The sequence below is a fragment of the Orycteropus afer genome, unplaced genomic scaffold (genome assembly GCF_000298275.1).
Source record: "Orycteropus afer afer isolate SDZICR_OR568_19922 unplaced genomic scaffold, OryAfe1.0 scaffold00052, whole genome shotgun sequence".
Classification (NCBI taxonomy): domain Eukaryota; kingdom Metazoa; phylum Chordata; class Mammalia; order Tubulidentata; family Orycteropodidae; genus Orycteropus; species Orycteropus afer.
In genome coordinates, this window is record NW_006921639.1 from 5,734,572 (window position 1) to 5,752,520 (window position 17,949).

Genomic DNA, 17,949 nt, shown 5'->3' on the forward strand with positions numbered 1-17,949 from the left:
TATTCTGTCAAGTAAATCTAAACTGCTGTTCATGGGACCTAGAATTCTTCTGTCTATACAGATCATGTAAATACTTAGTAGATTTGCCATGTATTTCACTCCTAGGAATGCCATGATTCCACATGAGTCAGAGTATCCTGATTACTGTTCCGACTCTGCTGTCCATTATGGTAACCACACCCACCTTGCCTTTGTCAATTAACTGCTGCCACTTGGCCCCCTACTACCACGTATCCTCATTGTAGTTAAGTGTCTTAGTTTAGTTATGGCAGTTTCCACTGTCAAATCCGGCTTGCATAAAATAGCAACCACAGCAGTCTTCAAGGATGCTGGTACTCCCTTCACAAATTTATTCCTCACCATACTGGGGAAAGACTTGTCTTCTGGACTCTCCATATCTGGCTCTAAGGGTCAAATCTGATAAATCCATTCTAACAGGCCAATTTCCCTAAGTCTTTGGATACCTTCTACATTATACCAAGGCAGGTCTGGTACTTCAGCTTGACTTAAGGAAGGCCACTGCATAATCCATGCTTCAGTAAGCCAACCACATAAACAATTAGATTGTTTCCTAACCTCTTGAGCTGAAACATTGAATGAAGAATCCATATTTAGTGGGCCCAGATCAATAAACTCAAACTGATCCACTGTTACATTCTTTGCATCATTATCTCACATCCTCAGTAGCCATTCCCATACATATTCTCCAGGTTTCTGTCTGTATATGTTAGCAAAATCAAGTAGCTCTTTTCAGGTGTAGCATATCACCTCCTCAGTCACACTTTTTATTTCACCTTTTGGGGCTTACTTGGACTTAAGTTTAGTTATAGGTCTAGCAGCAACAATGAGTGGTTGGGGCAGTTTCTGAGAACATTCAGCAATGTCTTCCGTGGCTTCTGCCTCAGGCAATGACCCAGCAGGAACAGTTGGGTTAATCCCATCAAATGAAAGTGGGAAGGGATAATGGTTTTGTAGTAATCCCTTCAGATGGCAGGGATTCAACAGAATTTACAGATGCCATGTGGTGGTTATGTTTTTGTGTCAACTGGGCTCGGCCTGGTTGAGTGGCTGGGCAGCTGGATAAAGTATTCCCCATGATGAGACTGGCAGTCAACTCTGTGGTGGAATCTACTGTGAGCAGCTGAGTATCTGCCTTTGGGTATGTGGTCTGCTTCCCCTATATAAGCAGCAGCTTTGGGAATGGTCTCTAGTTTAGGGCACGCTTGGACCCTGCATGTAGCCATGTCTTTGTTGAGCAGCCTGCCATGCTCTTCTGACCTTGGAACTTACAATGGACTTGAATTAATGGCCTGCCATTTGGTTTGGTAACATCAGGACTGGGCCTTTTTACTTGTCAACCTTGGGTTTTTCAGCCTCAGCAGCCAGCAGCTGTCTGAGTGAAGAAACGCCTCTAGCTCCAGTGGGCTGGGCATAGGAGGCAGAGCTAGACCCCATGGTTGAGGGTCTTTGACTGAGCCCCTAGAGCCTGGCACTCAGACTTGACTTAAAGCCTCCAAATTGTAAGAATAAACTCCTGTTTGTTAAAGCCATCCCATTTGTAGTATAATCTTGTCAGAGCAGTACTAGGTAACCAGAACAGAATTTGATAACGAGGGCATGGGGTGCTGCTCTGACAGATACCTAAAATGTGGAAACAGGAGTGGAGTGTGTCCCCAACCCAAGACCCTGGCAAAGAGACCCCAGCATACGGCATGACAGATGGCAGGAATAGAGCAAGAGACCGTCACAAGAGACGGCAGGAGCACAGAACAGAGACCAGCATGAAAGATGGCAAGAGCAGAGCTAAGAGAATCAGCATGAGACAGCGACAGCGACAGCCTTACCAGCCCATGGAGGAGAAGGCTTCATGCCTTTGGTTAGGCAGCTTCCTGGCAGAGTGGCTTGCCTTCAGACATTAATTGGTAGAAAAGACTGGCATGAAATGGAGTAACAAGTTGGCCGGCCCACGGAGCAAGAAAGCTGAATGGTTTGGGGATAGGAAGATTTCCAGTGGAGTGGGTTGCCTTTGGCACTAATCAGCAGAAGCAGAGCTGCCTCAGCCTGAAACGATAGGACCATGACCTTTGGGGGGTGAAACCACCACAGCCTGCTAAGTTTCAAAGAGCCAGATCTTCATCATCTTGGTTCTGGAGTGTGGGGCTGCTCATTCATGTGATCCAGTGTGATGGAGCCATAGCTGCTGCCCAAGAGAGAGGAGGCAGGGCTTCCATGCCCAAGGGGGAGAGGAATGGGGCCCACCAGGCCAAGGACGTGAGGTCACCACTCAGGAACTAGGGGACTGGAGCCACTCAGTGGAGGAGACCTGTACAGATACCACCCAATGAAGATCTGTACAGGTGCCAAGTTGACAAGGAATGGAATTGTGGTGATTATGTTTTTGTGTCAGCTTGGTTAGGCCTGGTTGAGTGGCTGAGCAGCTGAATATAGTATTCCCCATGATGAGAATGGTAGTCAACTCTGTGGTGGAATCTATTGTGAGCAGCTGAGTAGCTGCCTTGGGTATGTGGTCTGCTTCCCGTATGTAAGCAGCAGCTTTGGGAATGGTGGGTTGCTATGAGTCGGGGCCGACTCGACAGCACATAACAACAACAACAACAACTCTAGCTTATGGCATGGTTGGACCCTGCATATAGCTGTGTCTTTGTTGAGCAGCCTGCCATGCTTTGCCAACCTTGGGACTTACAATGGACTTGAATTAATGGACTGCCATATGGTTTGGTAACATTGAGACTGTGCCTTTTTCTTGTCAATCTTGGGTTTTTTAGCCTCAGCAGCCAGAAGCTGTCTGAGTGAAGAAACATCTCTAGCTCCAGTGGGCTGGGCACAGGAGGCAGAGCTGGACCCCAAAGTTGAGGGGCTTTCACCCAGAGAGCCTAGCACTTGAACTTGGACTTAAAGCCTCCAAATTGTAAGAGTAAACTCCTGTTTGTTAAGGCCATCCCATTTGTGGTATATTCTTGTCAGAGCAGTACTAGGTAACCAGAACACTCTGTATCCTGATCTTCCTGACTGTCTGCCCATATGTCCCCATTCCAGGCTTCAGGACTCCATTTTTCCACAGTAAGTGCCCTCATTTTAACTTCAGATACCATTCTGGGTTGGCAATGCAATTGACATTGTAATCCAGCCAACTTTACAATAAGACTCTGGGTTTGATTTTTGGCAATATCAGCTCTGTTACTGGAAGAAATAAGGCTTTCTTTATTTCTGAGCACAACTAGAAACATTGAGGTCTTTTATGTGGCGCTTGAGCTGTGACTCAGCAGTCCTGAACTCATCTCGCTCTTTCACCACCTTGTCTAGTGTAATTAGGACCAACCAACCAGCTTCCTTAAACTCTTCATGCTGAGAAAATTGCAGAAAAGTATCAAATATGTGAGCCTCACTTCTCAAAAATACTTGATCTATTGTTGGTGCTATTTTGCATATTAGTGTTGCCACCTCACACCACAGATTGGCAGGACCCTTTTTACTAATGGAGGCAGAGTCACCAGTGCCTTTATGATTAATCAAATTGGAGAACCAAAACAGAATTGGTGAGAACCAATTTAGGAAACCCATCCTTATGATTTTTCTCTCTAGAACCACTTTCGGTACCAAATGTGTTAGGCTGGGTTCTCTAGAGAGGCAAAATCAGTAAAGCTTATAGAGAGAGAGAAAGAGAAATTTATTTTAGGACAGTGACTTACAAACTTATAGCAGCTGGCAAGTTCCAAGTTCTGGGATCAAACATCAAGCTGGAGGCTTTTCCCAACTCACGCAGCTGCAGGGGCTGACGAGCTCAAGGTTGGCAGGCAGTTGATTCCAAGACAAATCCGAGAGCTTAGGCCGAATGGTGGGTTGTTCACTCACGGACAGTTGTAGGCAGTGCAACAGGATCCCAATCCACAGAAGCGTGTCTCTTTTTCCCAGGATGTCCATAAATATATTGGAAGCAGGCCACAGCCTTAGGGAAACTCCCTTTCAACAAATTGGCTGCTCAAAACATATACATCCAATCTCATCATGGGAATAACCCACATCACAACTGCTTAAACCAGTCAGATTGGTGGTCCAGCCAAGTTGACACACAACTCCAGCTATCACATTGCTTATCTGGTGATGTCCTAATTTCGCCATCATATTTGAAGGACAATTTTTCTGGGTATATAATCCTTGTTGGAAATTATTTTCTTTCAGGGTTTTATATTTATCATCCCATTGCCTTCTCACTTGCATGATTTCTCCTGAAAAATCAGAGCTTAGTCTTATTGGTTGCCATTTGTAGATAACTTTTCATTTTCTCCCATGCTGCTTTCAGAATTCTTTCTTTCTCTTTGGTTTTGGTGAGTTTGATGATGATATGTCTTGGCGATTTTCTTTTGGGGTCCATTCCTGTTTGGGGGTTGTTGGACTTCTTGATTAGATATATTCTTGTCTTTCATCATATCAGGGAATGTCTCATCTGACAAATCTTCAACAGTTTTCTTTGTGGTTTTATTTGGTTCTTTCTGTTCTGGAATTCCAATTACATGTGGGTTATTCCTCTTGATGGTATCCCACATGAGCCTTGGGCTTTCTTCATTTTGTTTTGATCTTTTTTTCTGTTTGATCCTTTTCCAAAGAAGTATTTGTCTTCAGTCTCACTAATTCTGTCTTCCATTGATTTGATTCTACTCCTTTCCCCATTCAATGTGTTATCTATTCCTGAAAATTTAGTACTAATCTTCTAGATTCCTATCTGTAGATTTTGTATCATTTCTAATTTTTCATTTATTTTGTTATTTTATTCTTGTATTGTCTTCTGAAGTTGTTTTGTCTGTGTTTTCCTTAATGTTGTTAAGTGTTTTCCTTGATCTGTCTCTCAATCCGTTGAAGGTACCTAAATATAAATCTTTTGAATTCCTTATCAGGGAGGTTCCAGTGCTGCTGCTTCTTCAGGGATGTGTTCTGGGTCTGTATCCTGATCCCTGGTTTCTACTCCTTTATCTTGCTTCTTTGTGTGGACTGTGATAGTGTGTTGTCTCTGAGACATTGTTTATATTTAATTGGTGATTGTATGTTGGAGGGATTCACCCAAGATTTTCATTTTCTTTGAATGTTATCTGAGTAAGCAGGGTACTGTGCTTCTCAGTTCGCCAGTTGGCAGCACTTATGCCCTCATCACCTATCTCCTTTCCAGTTGTCAGATACAGTATATCCATGCTGTCCTTGGCAAGCAGAGCCTATTCTTAGGTCCCTGGAATCTGAAGAAGAATGCTGTCACTTTAAATATCCAAAATGGCCACCTCTTGTAAACATTCAAAATGGATGCATCCTCCGCACAACCAGAGGTCCACAGCTCAGTTTGTCTCCTTCTTCCCTGTTACTCTTTGTAGTCATCAGCCACCAGTGCAGTTGTCCATGCAACCCTTGGTGAGTGGGTCCGATTATTACGTTACTTCTCAGGTCCTAATACCACTTGGAAATAGTTAAACTGTCTGTGCCCTCAGGATAGCTGACAGTCTGCAACTCCATTTGTCTCCTTATTCACTGTTTTCATTCAGGTTCTTCTACTAGTTGGTGTTTATCCACTTCTGTATCCTTCCTTTCAAAGCTCAGAGCTCCAGGATTGTCTTCTGTATCTGTGTCAATTTGTTTCTCTTTTCTTTGTTGAAGTGTGTCTCTGTAGCTTGTCTGCCTAGTCTACTATCTTACCACCAGGATCTCCAGTTTTTATCCCTCTCCAAGTGGTTGCCATTGGTAGCTGGGCTCCATCTAGTTGTTCTCGTCTCAGGGTCATGTAGGCTGTGGTTCCCATGGGTCCGTTAGTTCCATGGACTGATTTTTTCCATGCATCTTTGATTTTCTTTACTCTTTTTTCCTCTGGATGAGGAAGGACCAATAGTTGCATCTTAGATGGCCACTCACAAGCCTGGACCACCACAGGCACTACTCACCAAAGTATAGAATTTAGTTTGTAGTATTTTTGTGTACTATGTTATGGCAGTTGAGCTTGATGTCCCCAGCTACCATTATCCCAAGCATGCAAGCTCACTCCCTCAGGGTGCTTGGTTGTGCCAAACCTATATATGGTCATAGGTATATTCTTATTTACTTGACCATAACTGATCATCTTCCCTGTATACCTATGTAGCTGCCTGTAGGTTAAAGTTTGTTATAACTGATAATGCAATATTGTGTATGTAATAATTTACCTTTGTTGTCTGTACCTCTTATGTACCTTTCTATGTCTTATCTTTCCTTAGTGATATTATGATGGTCATAGTCCTTTGTTATATTGCCTTTCCCTTCATACAAATCAGTATATGTATCTTACACCCAAAAACCTAAACTCACTGCCATTGAGTCAGATCTGACTCATAGCGACTCCTCCTTGGATTTCCAATGTGGTATCTCTACGAAAGTAGATTGCCCAACCTTCTTCTCGGGGAGTAGCTGGTGGGTTGAACCACCAGCCTTCTGGTAAGCAGTCAAATGCTTTAAGGCACTATGCTACCAGTGCCCAATGTATCTTACCCTAACTAGGTAGCAATTTTATCTTCCTTTCCCTCCCATTCCTGGTAACCAACAAAGAAAGTTGACTTCTATGTGTAAACTTTTACTTGAATTTTTGTAATAATGGACTCATAAAACATTTTTCCTTCTGTGATAGACTTATTTTACTCAACATAATGTTCTCCAAGTTCATCCACATTATGAGGTGATTCATGAATTCTTTATTATTCTTTAATGTTGCATAGTATTCCATTGTGTGTAGTATGTACTGTACTTTGGTTTTCCATTTGTCTGTTGGTGGACACCGAGGCTATTTCCACATCTTTGCTATTATGAGTAGAGCTGTAGTGTACATTGGTGTGCATATATTTATTTGGGTACAGGATTTCATCTCTTTAGGATATATTCCTAGGGGAGGGATTGCTGGATCAAAGGATATTTCTATTTCCAACTCTTTAAGGACATGCCATACTGTTTTCCCACCACTTCATCTGTCATTTTGTCATTGTGGTGGGTTACATGTTGCCGTGAAGCTGGAGGCTATGCCATTGATATTTCAAATACCAGCAGGGTCACCTATAGTGGACATCTTTCAGTGGAGCATCCAGACTAACACTGGGAAGAAGGATGGGGCCATCCACTTCTTAAAAAAATTAGGCACTGAAAACCTCATGAATAGCAGTGAAACACTATGTATTACTGAAAAACTTTACAAATAACTATGAAACATTGATGTAGTGCCAGAAGATGAGCCCGTCAGGTTGGAAGACATTCAAAACACAAGTGTGGAAGAACTCTCTCCTTGAAGTAGAGTCACCCGTAATGACATGGAGGGGGTAAAAATTTTGGGGCCTTCATTTGCTGATGGAGCATGACTCAAATGGAAAGAGACAGCTGCAAAGATCTGTTAATAATCAGAACATGGAATGTATGAAGTATGAATCTAGGAGAATTGGAAGTCAAAAATGAAATGGAATGCATAAAGATCTTAGGTAATAATGAGCTGAAATGGACTGTTCACTAAGTCCTGTGATTTTATTTTTGGTTACCCTGGAGTATTCTTATCTGTCTAAATTTGGAACAATCTGTTTTATATTGATATTGTCTTGTCTTCCTCTCTATTTGGAAGTTTCGTAATTATACTGTTTATGCCCTCTGTTTGCTTTATTATTGGTGTCATTTACAGATCAATACCTCTTGTTCTTTATTTTCCATTTTGTTAACTTATTTTAGTTTTGAGAATTCTTTTTCTTGGTTGGTTTCTGAGTAGTGTTTTCATGTGTATTAATTTTAAGTTGTTGTCTTCAGTTGTTGGTTTTCTGTTGGAAGACCTCCCCTTAGCATTTATTGTAAGATTGGTTTGTTTTTTACAATTCCCTTAATTTCTGTTCTAGGAATATCTTAATTTCACCATCATATTTGAGGAACAGTTTTGCTGGATATATAATTCTTGGTTGGCAATTCTTCTTCTTCAAGGTTTTGTATATGTCATCTCATTGCCTTTTTGTCTGCATGGTTTTTGCTGAGAAATCATAGCTTAAGTTTTATTTGTTTGTAGGTAACATTTCATTTTTCCCAAGCTGCTTTCAAGATTCTTTGTCTTTGGTTTTAGAAAGTTTGATTACGATGTGTTTTTATGATTTTCTCTTGGAGTCTGTCCTGTATGGGATTTGTTGAGCTTCTTGGATGGATATCTTATTATCTTCTGTGATATCAGGGAAGCTTTCTGCTACCACCATATCTTCAACAATTTTCTCTGTGGTTTTTTTTTTTTTTTTTTTTCCTCCTCTTGTTCTGGAATTCCAATCAAGCTTATGTTATTTCTTTTTATATAATCCCATATAATTCTCAGGGTGTCTTCATTTCTCCATTCTTTTTTTCTGATTTTTCCTCATAAAACCTGATGTTAAGGGATTTGTCTTCTAGCAGGGAAAAGCCTTCTTTGGCCAGCTCAACTCTACTCTTTTGTCCTTTCAGTGTATTTTTAATTGTCTGTTTATTTTGTCATTTTGCTTTTATAAGATTTTCCTGAAGCTTTCAAGGATAATGTCTGTCTTTTCCTTGATTCTGTTTATGATTTTCTTGTCCTTTGAATGGTCCTGTATATTAATTTTGAGTCCATTATCAGGTAATTGTAATACCTGTTCTTCCTTGAGGAGATTTCCTAGTTTTTTAGTTTGGTCACTTACTTCCATTGTCTTGCCTTCTTTGAAATTGTCTGTTGTCTCCAAGACATTCTGAAGTTGTTGTCTTTATTTGTTGATTCTGTGTTGTTTTGTTTCACCTTTTTTTTTTTTTTTTTTGCTTTGTTTTGATATATCCAGATGTTTGGGGCAGATACACTTCTTTGGTTGTTAGCTTGGCAGCATTGGGGCATTCCGCAACTGTCTCCAGGTTGGTGGAGGAACTGATAGGAATATGGATGTGTATCTCTGTCATGAAAAGGAGATGCATTTGGGAGGAGCAGGTGTTTTCCACTGTCTGCTGTTGATCTCGTGGTTCATAAGTTTGTGGTGGTGCTCATCCATTGGATGAGGTGGTTGGTGCAGTGGATATGGCTGACCAGGGGGAAGTTAATATTCTCCTTTTATTGCATGGTCATGGGGAATAAAAACAAAAAAGAAAGAAAAAAAAAAACCAAGGAGAAGACAAAGAGAAGAAATAAGAGGAAATGATAAAATAAAAAATAGAAGATAAAGATAAAACAGAGAAAAAGAAAAATAATTAATAAAAGGGGAAGAAAGGAATAGATGAGATGAAAGATTGGTAGAAAATGAAAGAAGAGGAGGAGGAAGAGGGAGAAATGAACAAATAAAAAGGAAGAAAAATTGAGAAAAAGGCAAGGAGAAAAATAAGAGAATAATGAGGAAACTGAGGAAGAACTTTTGCAGTTATGGCCATCCAGCAGCCCTGGGAGCAGGAGGTTGTGGCAGAAACTGCTGATCCATCAGGATATGTGCCCACAGAGGTGAAAGGAGCCTGGTACAAGTGGGATCCTTCAAGAGAGAAGGCTGCAGTGCTCAGTGTGAAAAAGATCAGCCAGTGATGTAAGTGCTGGAAGGGAGAGCTGCAGCCCCTGTTTGGAGTGGGTTGCTAAAGGTGGCTAGGTACTAGCAGGTGGTGGTGGGATCTGGATTGGACTTCCCTGGCCACCAGCTTGGTGGCAGCAGGAGAAAGTTTGCCTCTATTCACAGTGAAGCTGTACTTTTTGGAGTGAAGAGTATTGTTCACCGGTCATGATTATCTGGTGTGAGTCTGATCTTGGCATGTGCAGCCCACAGCCATTTATCCAGCTCTTGGTTGGAGTCAGCTGAGCAAGAGGTGTGTCTGCACCTACTTACTTCAACCACTTCAACATAGGCTTTTCCCCTTGCATAGATCCTCAGCCCAAAAGGCTGTGGCACAGTAGGTAAAGCACTTGGCTGCCAACCAAAAATACCAGAGGCTTGAACCTACCGGCCACCCTACATACAAAAGATGAGTTTGCCTTTGCAATGATCCACAACCCTGAAAGCCCTGCAAGGCAATTCTACTCCATCCCAAAAAAAGTCACTGTGAAGCAGAATTGACTCAACAGTAGTGGATCTGGCTTGGTTTACCAAAATCAAACCAAACTCACTGCTGTCTAGTTGGACCCAACTCATAGTAACCTCTCCTTGGGTCTCCAAGGTGGTATCACTATGGAAGTAGATTGCCCAACCTTCCTTCCAAGGAGTGGCTGTTGAGTTTGAACTGCCAGCCTTCTGGTTAGCAGTCAAGTGCCTTAGGCAACTAGTGGTTAATTGTTTCATTCCCTTTCTCTGAGTCTCTTCTTGCTCTGCAGCTGCCTGTGCGACTGCAAGACTGACCCACTTCCCTGTACCTTCCTCTCCCAGCTCTCACATGATTTCAGCTCACCTTAAGTTCCTCCCTGTGTGTCTACACTTGTCTTATTGCTGTGTAAATTCCATGAAGTTTTTTTTTTCATCCTTGACCACCTCTGTATTTAAAATGGCTGCTCTTCAGCCTATCCCATCGTCTTTTCTCTCCCCAGTCACTGACCTTGCTCCATCTTGCTTTCTAGTTAGTGCTCAATCTCATTAATTTATCTTTTCATTAGAAGCTCAGAATTCCAGGATTATCATTGTATATGTTTCACTCAGTTTTTCTGGGTCTGTGTTGTAGAGTGATTGAGCGTAGTGGGTTAGCAGGACACCATCTTGTCTCTGCCTTAATCATAGCTTTTGGCAAAGTGAAAAATTAAATAGTGAAAGTATCTCTTAGTAGGGGATTGGGTAAATAAATTTATGACAGAAACATATTGGAATACTATCCAGATATTAATAAAGTGCATATTTTTATTTAATTGACATGAACAAATGTATGCTGTATATTACATGAAAAACAGTTTATTAAACATCTGTAAAGTATATTCCCAATTTAATTAAAAAAAAAACTTTTAAAGGAAATATACCAAAAAATGTTAAGAGTAGATACTACTGGGTGTTATGATTACAAAAAGTTTTAATATATTTGTGTTGTCTTTTTTTCATGAGTGACTATTATTTTATAAAAGGAAACTAATATTTTTATTTCAAAAAAGTTTAAAACACCAAATAGAAAATTTATGTACATGTAATCTGTATTGGGGAGGAGACATGTTTGTTTTATAGAAATTAATTTATCTGTATGTAGTTACACAAGAAATAAGAGGTGATATTTAAAGTCAAAGGGCCACCCTTAAATTGGATTCCCAGATTTAATTTTGCACTCCAACCTTAAAGCCAAATTAGTTCGTCACTTATATTTGAGATTTCAAAAATGTTAGTAGTAAAAGAAATCTGTTGTTGTTATTATTATGTGCCATAGAGTCGTCTCCAACTCATAGCAACCCCTCCTTGGGTTTCCGAGGCGGTATCTTTATGGAAATAGATTGTCTAGTCTTCCTTCCAAGGAGTGGCTGGTGGGTTTGAACCGCCAACCTTCTGGTTAGCAATAAAGCGCCTTAGGCACTACGCCACCAGAGCTCCCAAAAGAAATCTGTGTTGTTATTGTTGTTATGTGCCGTCGAGTCGGCCCCGACTCATAGCGACCCCTCCTTGGGTTTCCGAGGCAGTATCACTACAGAAGTAGATTGCCCAACCTTCCTTCCGAGGAGTGGCTGGTGGGTTTGAACGGCCAGCCTTCTGGTTAGCAGTAATAGTGCCTTAGTCACTGCAAAAAGGGCAAGGAGGCCACATGTTCTGACCTCCTCTAATCCCACAAGAGGAAGACAGGATTACCAGCAGTAACCCAAGGCCTATTACTGCAAAGCCAGACATGCTGCCTCCCTCCAGCCCTTTCTCCAACCGTCTCTCCCAAAGCACCCACCACATCTCTTCTGGGTTCGATAATTCGCTGCAGTGGCCACACACAACTCACAGATTACAGGGTTTATTAGGGAAGCACCAGGCTACAACTCAAGTTCAGGAAGAATGCTCAGTCTCTCTCCCAGCCCACCTTCTCTCAGCCAACAGTCTCTCACAGTCTCTTTCCCAGCAGTGCTGGTCCCTCAGTGTCTCACTCAGCAATTCGTGTCTCTTGCGTCTCTTTCCCAGCAACGCGTGTCTCAGGAGCCCGTGTCTCTTTCAGCAGCATGTCTTCCTCCACCAGCAGTCAGAGAGTTCTGCCTCTAGGAGGCCTCCTTTTGAACCCAACAGGATGGTCAAACTAGCCAATCACAGCATCAGAATGATAAGCACCTGAGAGACACAAGTCAAGGAACCAATTGGAGGGCTCTGCAATCTATAAGTTGGTCTATTCCAATGATAAATCCAGTAGCTCAGGCAAAGACCACCACATGGGCCCACTGTAAGACAGACTTGGGCCAGGACTCCATGTAGTACCTGATTCCCATAGGCCCTGACTCTGTATCACATGGAGGCATTATGGTACTTTGGGTCCTTGGGTACAGGGTTAACTCAGTTTCTGCACAGGGTTACAGTCTTCTTAGGAACAAAACTTTCATTGATGGCCACCCTAATGCCTCCCAGGCTGTGCAAGCAGGGCTAAGAATTTCATCAGAGAATCATTGCGCACCTCCCAGAACATTGTTTTGTGCCACTCCCAGCAGAAATACTTCAGGTGGACACCTTCAGCAATCAGGAGCTCCTCCTCAGTTGCTCATAGCAAATCCCATCTTGGAGTTTCCAAAGACTTACGGGTAGAAAAGCCACACAAAGTAATTTACTACACTGCAGTCACTATGCTACCAGAGCTCCTAAAAAGAAATCTAGTGAGTTTTAATATTCATTATTCCAGAACCTGAAGATACAGTGGACTAAAAAACCAGTAAGACTGGCATAAACCTAAACACAATGATTCCATAAAATTAATATTATGTCATCCCAGTTTGCTTTCTCAAAGTCATCCAGCAACTCAGGTGGCCATCAGGACCATAGCTCAGTCTTAGATGGTTTACCCCTACTTGTTTTGCCTTGCCAACCTTCTATTTTTTTTAGCCTATTAAATGATGGTTAAGTCTTTTAAAAATGATTATATATTTGTGTATAAACAGCTCTGGTAGCATAGTGCCTAAGGCATTTGACTGCTGGCCAGAAGGCTGGCGGTTCAAACCCACCAGCCACTCCTCGGAAGGAAGGTTGGGCAATCCTACTTCCGTAGTGATACTGCCTCGGAAACCCAAGGAGGGGTCGCTATGAGTCGGGCCAACTCGACGGCACATAACAACAACAACAACAAAGCTTCTGTTACAAAATAATACTATATAATGTTTGACTATGTCAAGGTGTCATTGGTCCAAATTGCTTTATCAGGTTATGCTGGAGAAATCTCATTTTCATTGAAAAGATGATTTTGATACATTTCAAATGACAATACTTCTAAAGTGAAATAATTTCCAACTTTAAATTCTTTCCTTGCTGGTATTCTCTTAGTTGGAGGCAAAGGAAATGGACAGTTCCATTTGGGAGAGATATGTAAATCTACTCACACCTCTGTAGGCTTTATTCATGATTATTATTTAGAACATTTGGAGATTATTTAGTAGACATTCAAGGCGACTAACAGCCAACACTACTGAAAATATATCACCCAGCTACTTCTGCTTTATGAAGGCTGATTTTGTAGAAACTCATTAGCATAAACAGCAAAGTCTCTACCATCAGCCTGCTGGAGTTTGTTATCTCTGAGCCACCACATATTTCTCTGTGTTACTTAATCTCTCTTAATCTCTTAACACCTGTAAAATAGGGATGATATTGATACCCACTTCTTAAGGTTGTCAGAGTAAATTATGATAATATAAAAACCCGTTGCCATTGAGTGGGATCCAACTCATAGCGAGCCCTACTTTGGTTTCCGAGGCAGTATCACTATGGAATTTGATTGCCCAACCTTCCTTCCAAGGAGTGGCTGGTGAGTTTGAACTGCCAGCCTTCTGGTTAGCAGTCAAATGTCTTAGGCACTACACCACCAGATATGATAATATAGGTTAAGCATTTAGAATAGTGCCTAGCTTATAATAATAAAAAGTAGCACATATAGCACATACTGTTATTTAAGACTTATTTTATAAGTTAGAAGCAAAAGTAATTCGAGAAGGCAGTGTGCAAGATATTTGTAAAACATTTTCCTCAATATCCCACTAAAAAACCTACTGTCATCTAGGGAATTCTGACTCATAATGATACCCACTGGATTTCCAAGGCTGTAAACCTTTACAGAAGTACATTGCCTTATCTTCCTCCCATGGAGCAGCTGATAGGTTTGAACTGCCCATCTTCTGGTTAGCAGCCAAATGTCTTACCTACTACACCATCAGTGCTCTTGTCCATTAAATGCATAATTGGGTAAATAATGTTCACTGCCTTGTTAATGTAGTCCACATTTTTTTTTTTTGTCATTCATATGTGCACTTTGTCAAAAAATAAAAGCTTAAATATTCTAGAATGTGGAATATGCCTTAATATTTAACATCATAGTAATGTAAAGAAGGAAACTGTTCTGTGTATTATTCATGATTTACCTTAGTGCCTAGTATAACTCAGCAAAAACTGTGCTGTGTAGCATTTAGAGTTGTCCCAGTCGTAAGCCCTGAGTGGGAAACTTCTCAGGGCTGAATCATGACACCTTCTTGTTAAAGTGGTCGCTAATCTTACACTTTGTTTCAGAGCTACAGAGTTTCTGAAACATATTTATTACTCTAAACCTCAGTTGCCTCAGCTGTGCAGTCCTCCTATATTTTTAAAACTTAGGCACTTAACATCCAATTTAGAAGTGTGTTTATTAGTACTCTTAGTTATGTAATAAAGTAGCTTTATATCACATTCTTTTGGAGATTTTATTGCATTTAACGCTTATTTTTTATACCTTCCTAAGGTATTCCCATCTGTCAGCAGCACTTAATTTGGAATAACATGGAGCTTGAAGATGATTATTGCTTGAATGATTACAAGTGAGTGTAATTATGTATTAGCTGTTTTATAGACTTTCAATATTATAAAACAACTGCAAACTGTGTTTTTCTTCTGAATCCTTAGATCATGTCTTTCCTCCTCCTGAATAGTTCTTGGATCCATTGGGTTCAATATAAATCCTGGGAGGATTTGTTCATTGGCAACCCCAGAGGGTCTGATCCTTATCTTGTTGTACTTTGTTTTTCCTTCTAATTTCATCTTGCCAAGCTGTTTATCCTTGCCTTTTTAGATCTTGCTGTTCTTGTCTTCTTGCTTTATCTTCTTTGAATATTGATCTATTTCCACTTGGCTACTTCCTTTTCTTTCCATTTTCACAAAGAATCTTGGATAAGAGAGAATTGCTTGGCCCTGTTGTATCCTAAGTCTTTTGTTTTTCTTAAGCACTCCTTTTGTTAGTATGTAACACTTGTGTGCCAGTGATTGCAAATATCAGTATCTGCCCTCTTGTCTTCTCCCTTCTTTCACTTAATGCATAATTCTTTGTTTAAGGAAAGAACAAAAGAGTGAGAGGTGATGTGAAATAAATGGAAGAGCCCTAGGTGTCAAAAACCTTCATAGATTTGGCTTTGCCTTTTTCTGACACCTTGAGTCCTCAACAAGACTCTTCTCTGCTCTGGCCTTCTTTTCTTCTTACGTGGAAAATGATCATGGAGGTCCTTTCCGGTGCTTTTGGTCTGGAATTTTATGTCAAATTAAAGGCTATTAAGAACTTTTTCGTTATTTAGACAGGTAAATAAGGTAAATTACATTTACTCATATTGCTTTATCTTTTTATATTTTAGAGGGTAGGCATTACGCCTCATAAACCAGCACATTATCATGTGATTTGACAGTGAATGTATTTTGACGTTCATGGTTTATTTTTGTGTTAACTATCCACAGCATTTCAGAAGGTTGTACCTTGAAGCTGGTATTGGCTATGCGTGGTGGACCTATAAATACTAGAAGAGGTAGGCATATATTAAACTCATATATATGTAGCAGTTTTACAAAGATAATCTTTAAGCAAATAAAGAATTTTTATAGCCTCAGGTATTAGACAGGTCTTTAATAAAATCTCATGATTCATGATTCAATCCAGGAGGATTTAAAAATAAGTCTCACTAGTAGGGTGCAAAATGGGATGACATAATATTAATATTATGGAATCATTGTGTTTAGGTTTATGCCAGTCTTACTGCTTTTTTAGTCCACTATATCTTCAGGTTCTGGCATAATGATTGCTACAGAAAATTCCAAAGATGCATGTTGATCTGGTTTGTGATACAACTGGGTTTCATGGGTATTATCATGGCCCTGTTGTATCCTTTCTCAGTTTGTCAGTGGTCTCTGGGAATTCATTCATCCATTCAACAAATACACATTGAACATACTAGATTTCTCAGTGGAATGTTTCAAGTGCAGTGAACAAGGGAGACAGTGTCTGCTTGCATGATGCTGACTATAATAAACATGTAAAGAATTGATATAATTTCAGGTAGTCTTAAATGCTATGGGGAGGAATAGGGTATATTGTTTGTGAAAGTAGGGTAGTAGTAAGATGACTAAGAGCTCTGGTAGCGTAGTGCCTAAGGCATTTGACTGCTAACCAGAAGGTTGGCGGTTCAAACCCACCAGCTGCTCTTTGGAAGGAAGGTTGGGCAATCTACTTCCGTAGTGATACCGCCTCGGAAACCCAAGGAGGGGTTGCTATGAGTCAGGGCCAACTCGATGGCACATAACAAAAACAACAGGAAGATGACTATGGAAGGACTCTCAGAGATGACATTTGAGCAGACACTTGATTGAAGACTCTAACCATGTGATGAGCCCAGAGCATTCACATTGTTTCATGATTCAGATATGTTACAGAATACAAGCCAAACATAGAAGTACTTAGACTGCTTAGATTCCTGCCCTGTGGATCTCATTTTAGGGAAGGCCTTCAGATTTGTTGGATCTTTCACTAACCGGGAAACTTACACTTAAGTATTGATTCCATTGCTAGATTAATTATCCAAGTTAAATTATGTCTCTGTGCTTCATAATTTTGATTAGAAAATAGGGTTATTACCATCTTTTTCCTAGCTAACGCAACAGAATTTTGTGAGATGTTTAATGACTAGGTTGTTGAACTGTTTTGCACAGGTTTGAAAAAACAAAGGTAATGCTAGAGCTGATAACCTAAAAGGAGCTCTGGTGGTGCAATGCCTAAGGCATTTGACTGGTAACCAGGAGGTGGTGGTTCAAACCCACCAGCTGCTCTAGCACTCCTGATATGAAGGATTTTTTGTTAATTGGATTTATGAAATTCTCCTATATGACATAAGGTAATGTTTATAGTATGACTCTGACTGAAGTACAAGAACCCTAAGTATTTACAGAATCATAAATTTAGATTGAATTATTAAGTATTTAATGAAGTGTGAATTCCATTGTATTACATTCTTCAAGTTGGTTATTTGTGAGTAGTACTGTCTTTAAACCAGTAGAATTAATTAGAATATGTAATTTTCTGACGAGGACTAAAATGATTTTTTGTATTTATGAGCAGACACATAACTACTACAGATTCTAAATTATATATATATTTGGCAAGCATGCTGGAGTTTTCTAACAGCCTTAGTACAATATAGTTCACATGCCATTAGGTTCATCTGTTTGAAGTGTGCATCTGGATGGCTTTTAATATACTTGCAGAGCTGTGCAGCCAACACTATAATCTAGTTTCAGAACATTTTTGTCACTCCAGAAAGAAACCTCTATCCATTAGCAATCACTCTTCATTCTCCTTTAAGTCCCTTCTGTCCTGAGGCAACCACAGATCTGAGTTCTGTGTCTTTGAATTTGCTTCATGTGATCATTTCATATAAATACACTGTATGGTCTTTTGTGACTGGCTCATTTCACTCAGCCTCATGTTTTCAAGTTTCATCCATGTTGTAGCATGTGTCAGTGGGTTATTCTTTTTTTGTCACTGAATCCTATTCTGTGGTATGAATGTATCACTGTTTAT

The 17,949-nt window shown here is 40.4% G+C and overlaps 1 protein-coding gene across 1 annotated transcript in view; it reads left to right on the forward strand.

Moving 5' to 3' along the window:
* Nucleotides 1-17,949, forward strand: part of ZFAND4 (zinc finger AN1-type containing 4) — a 140,113-nt gene that overhangs the window by 50,947 nt on the left and 71,217 nt on the right. The window contains 2 exon segments of the mRNA XM_007938627.1: nucleotides 14,857-14,932; nucleotides 15,837-15,904. Of these exon segments, the coding sequence (XP_007936818.1) occupies nucleotides 14,857-14,932; nucleotides 15,837-15,904 (144 nt within the window).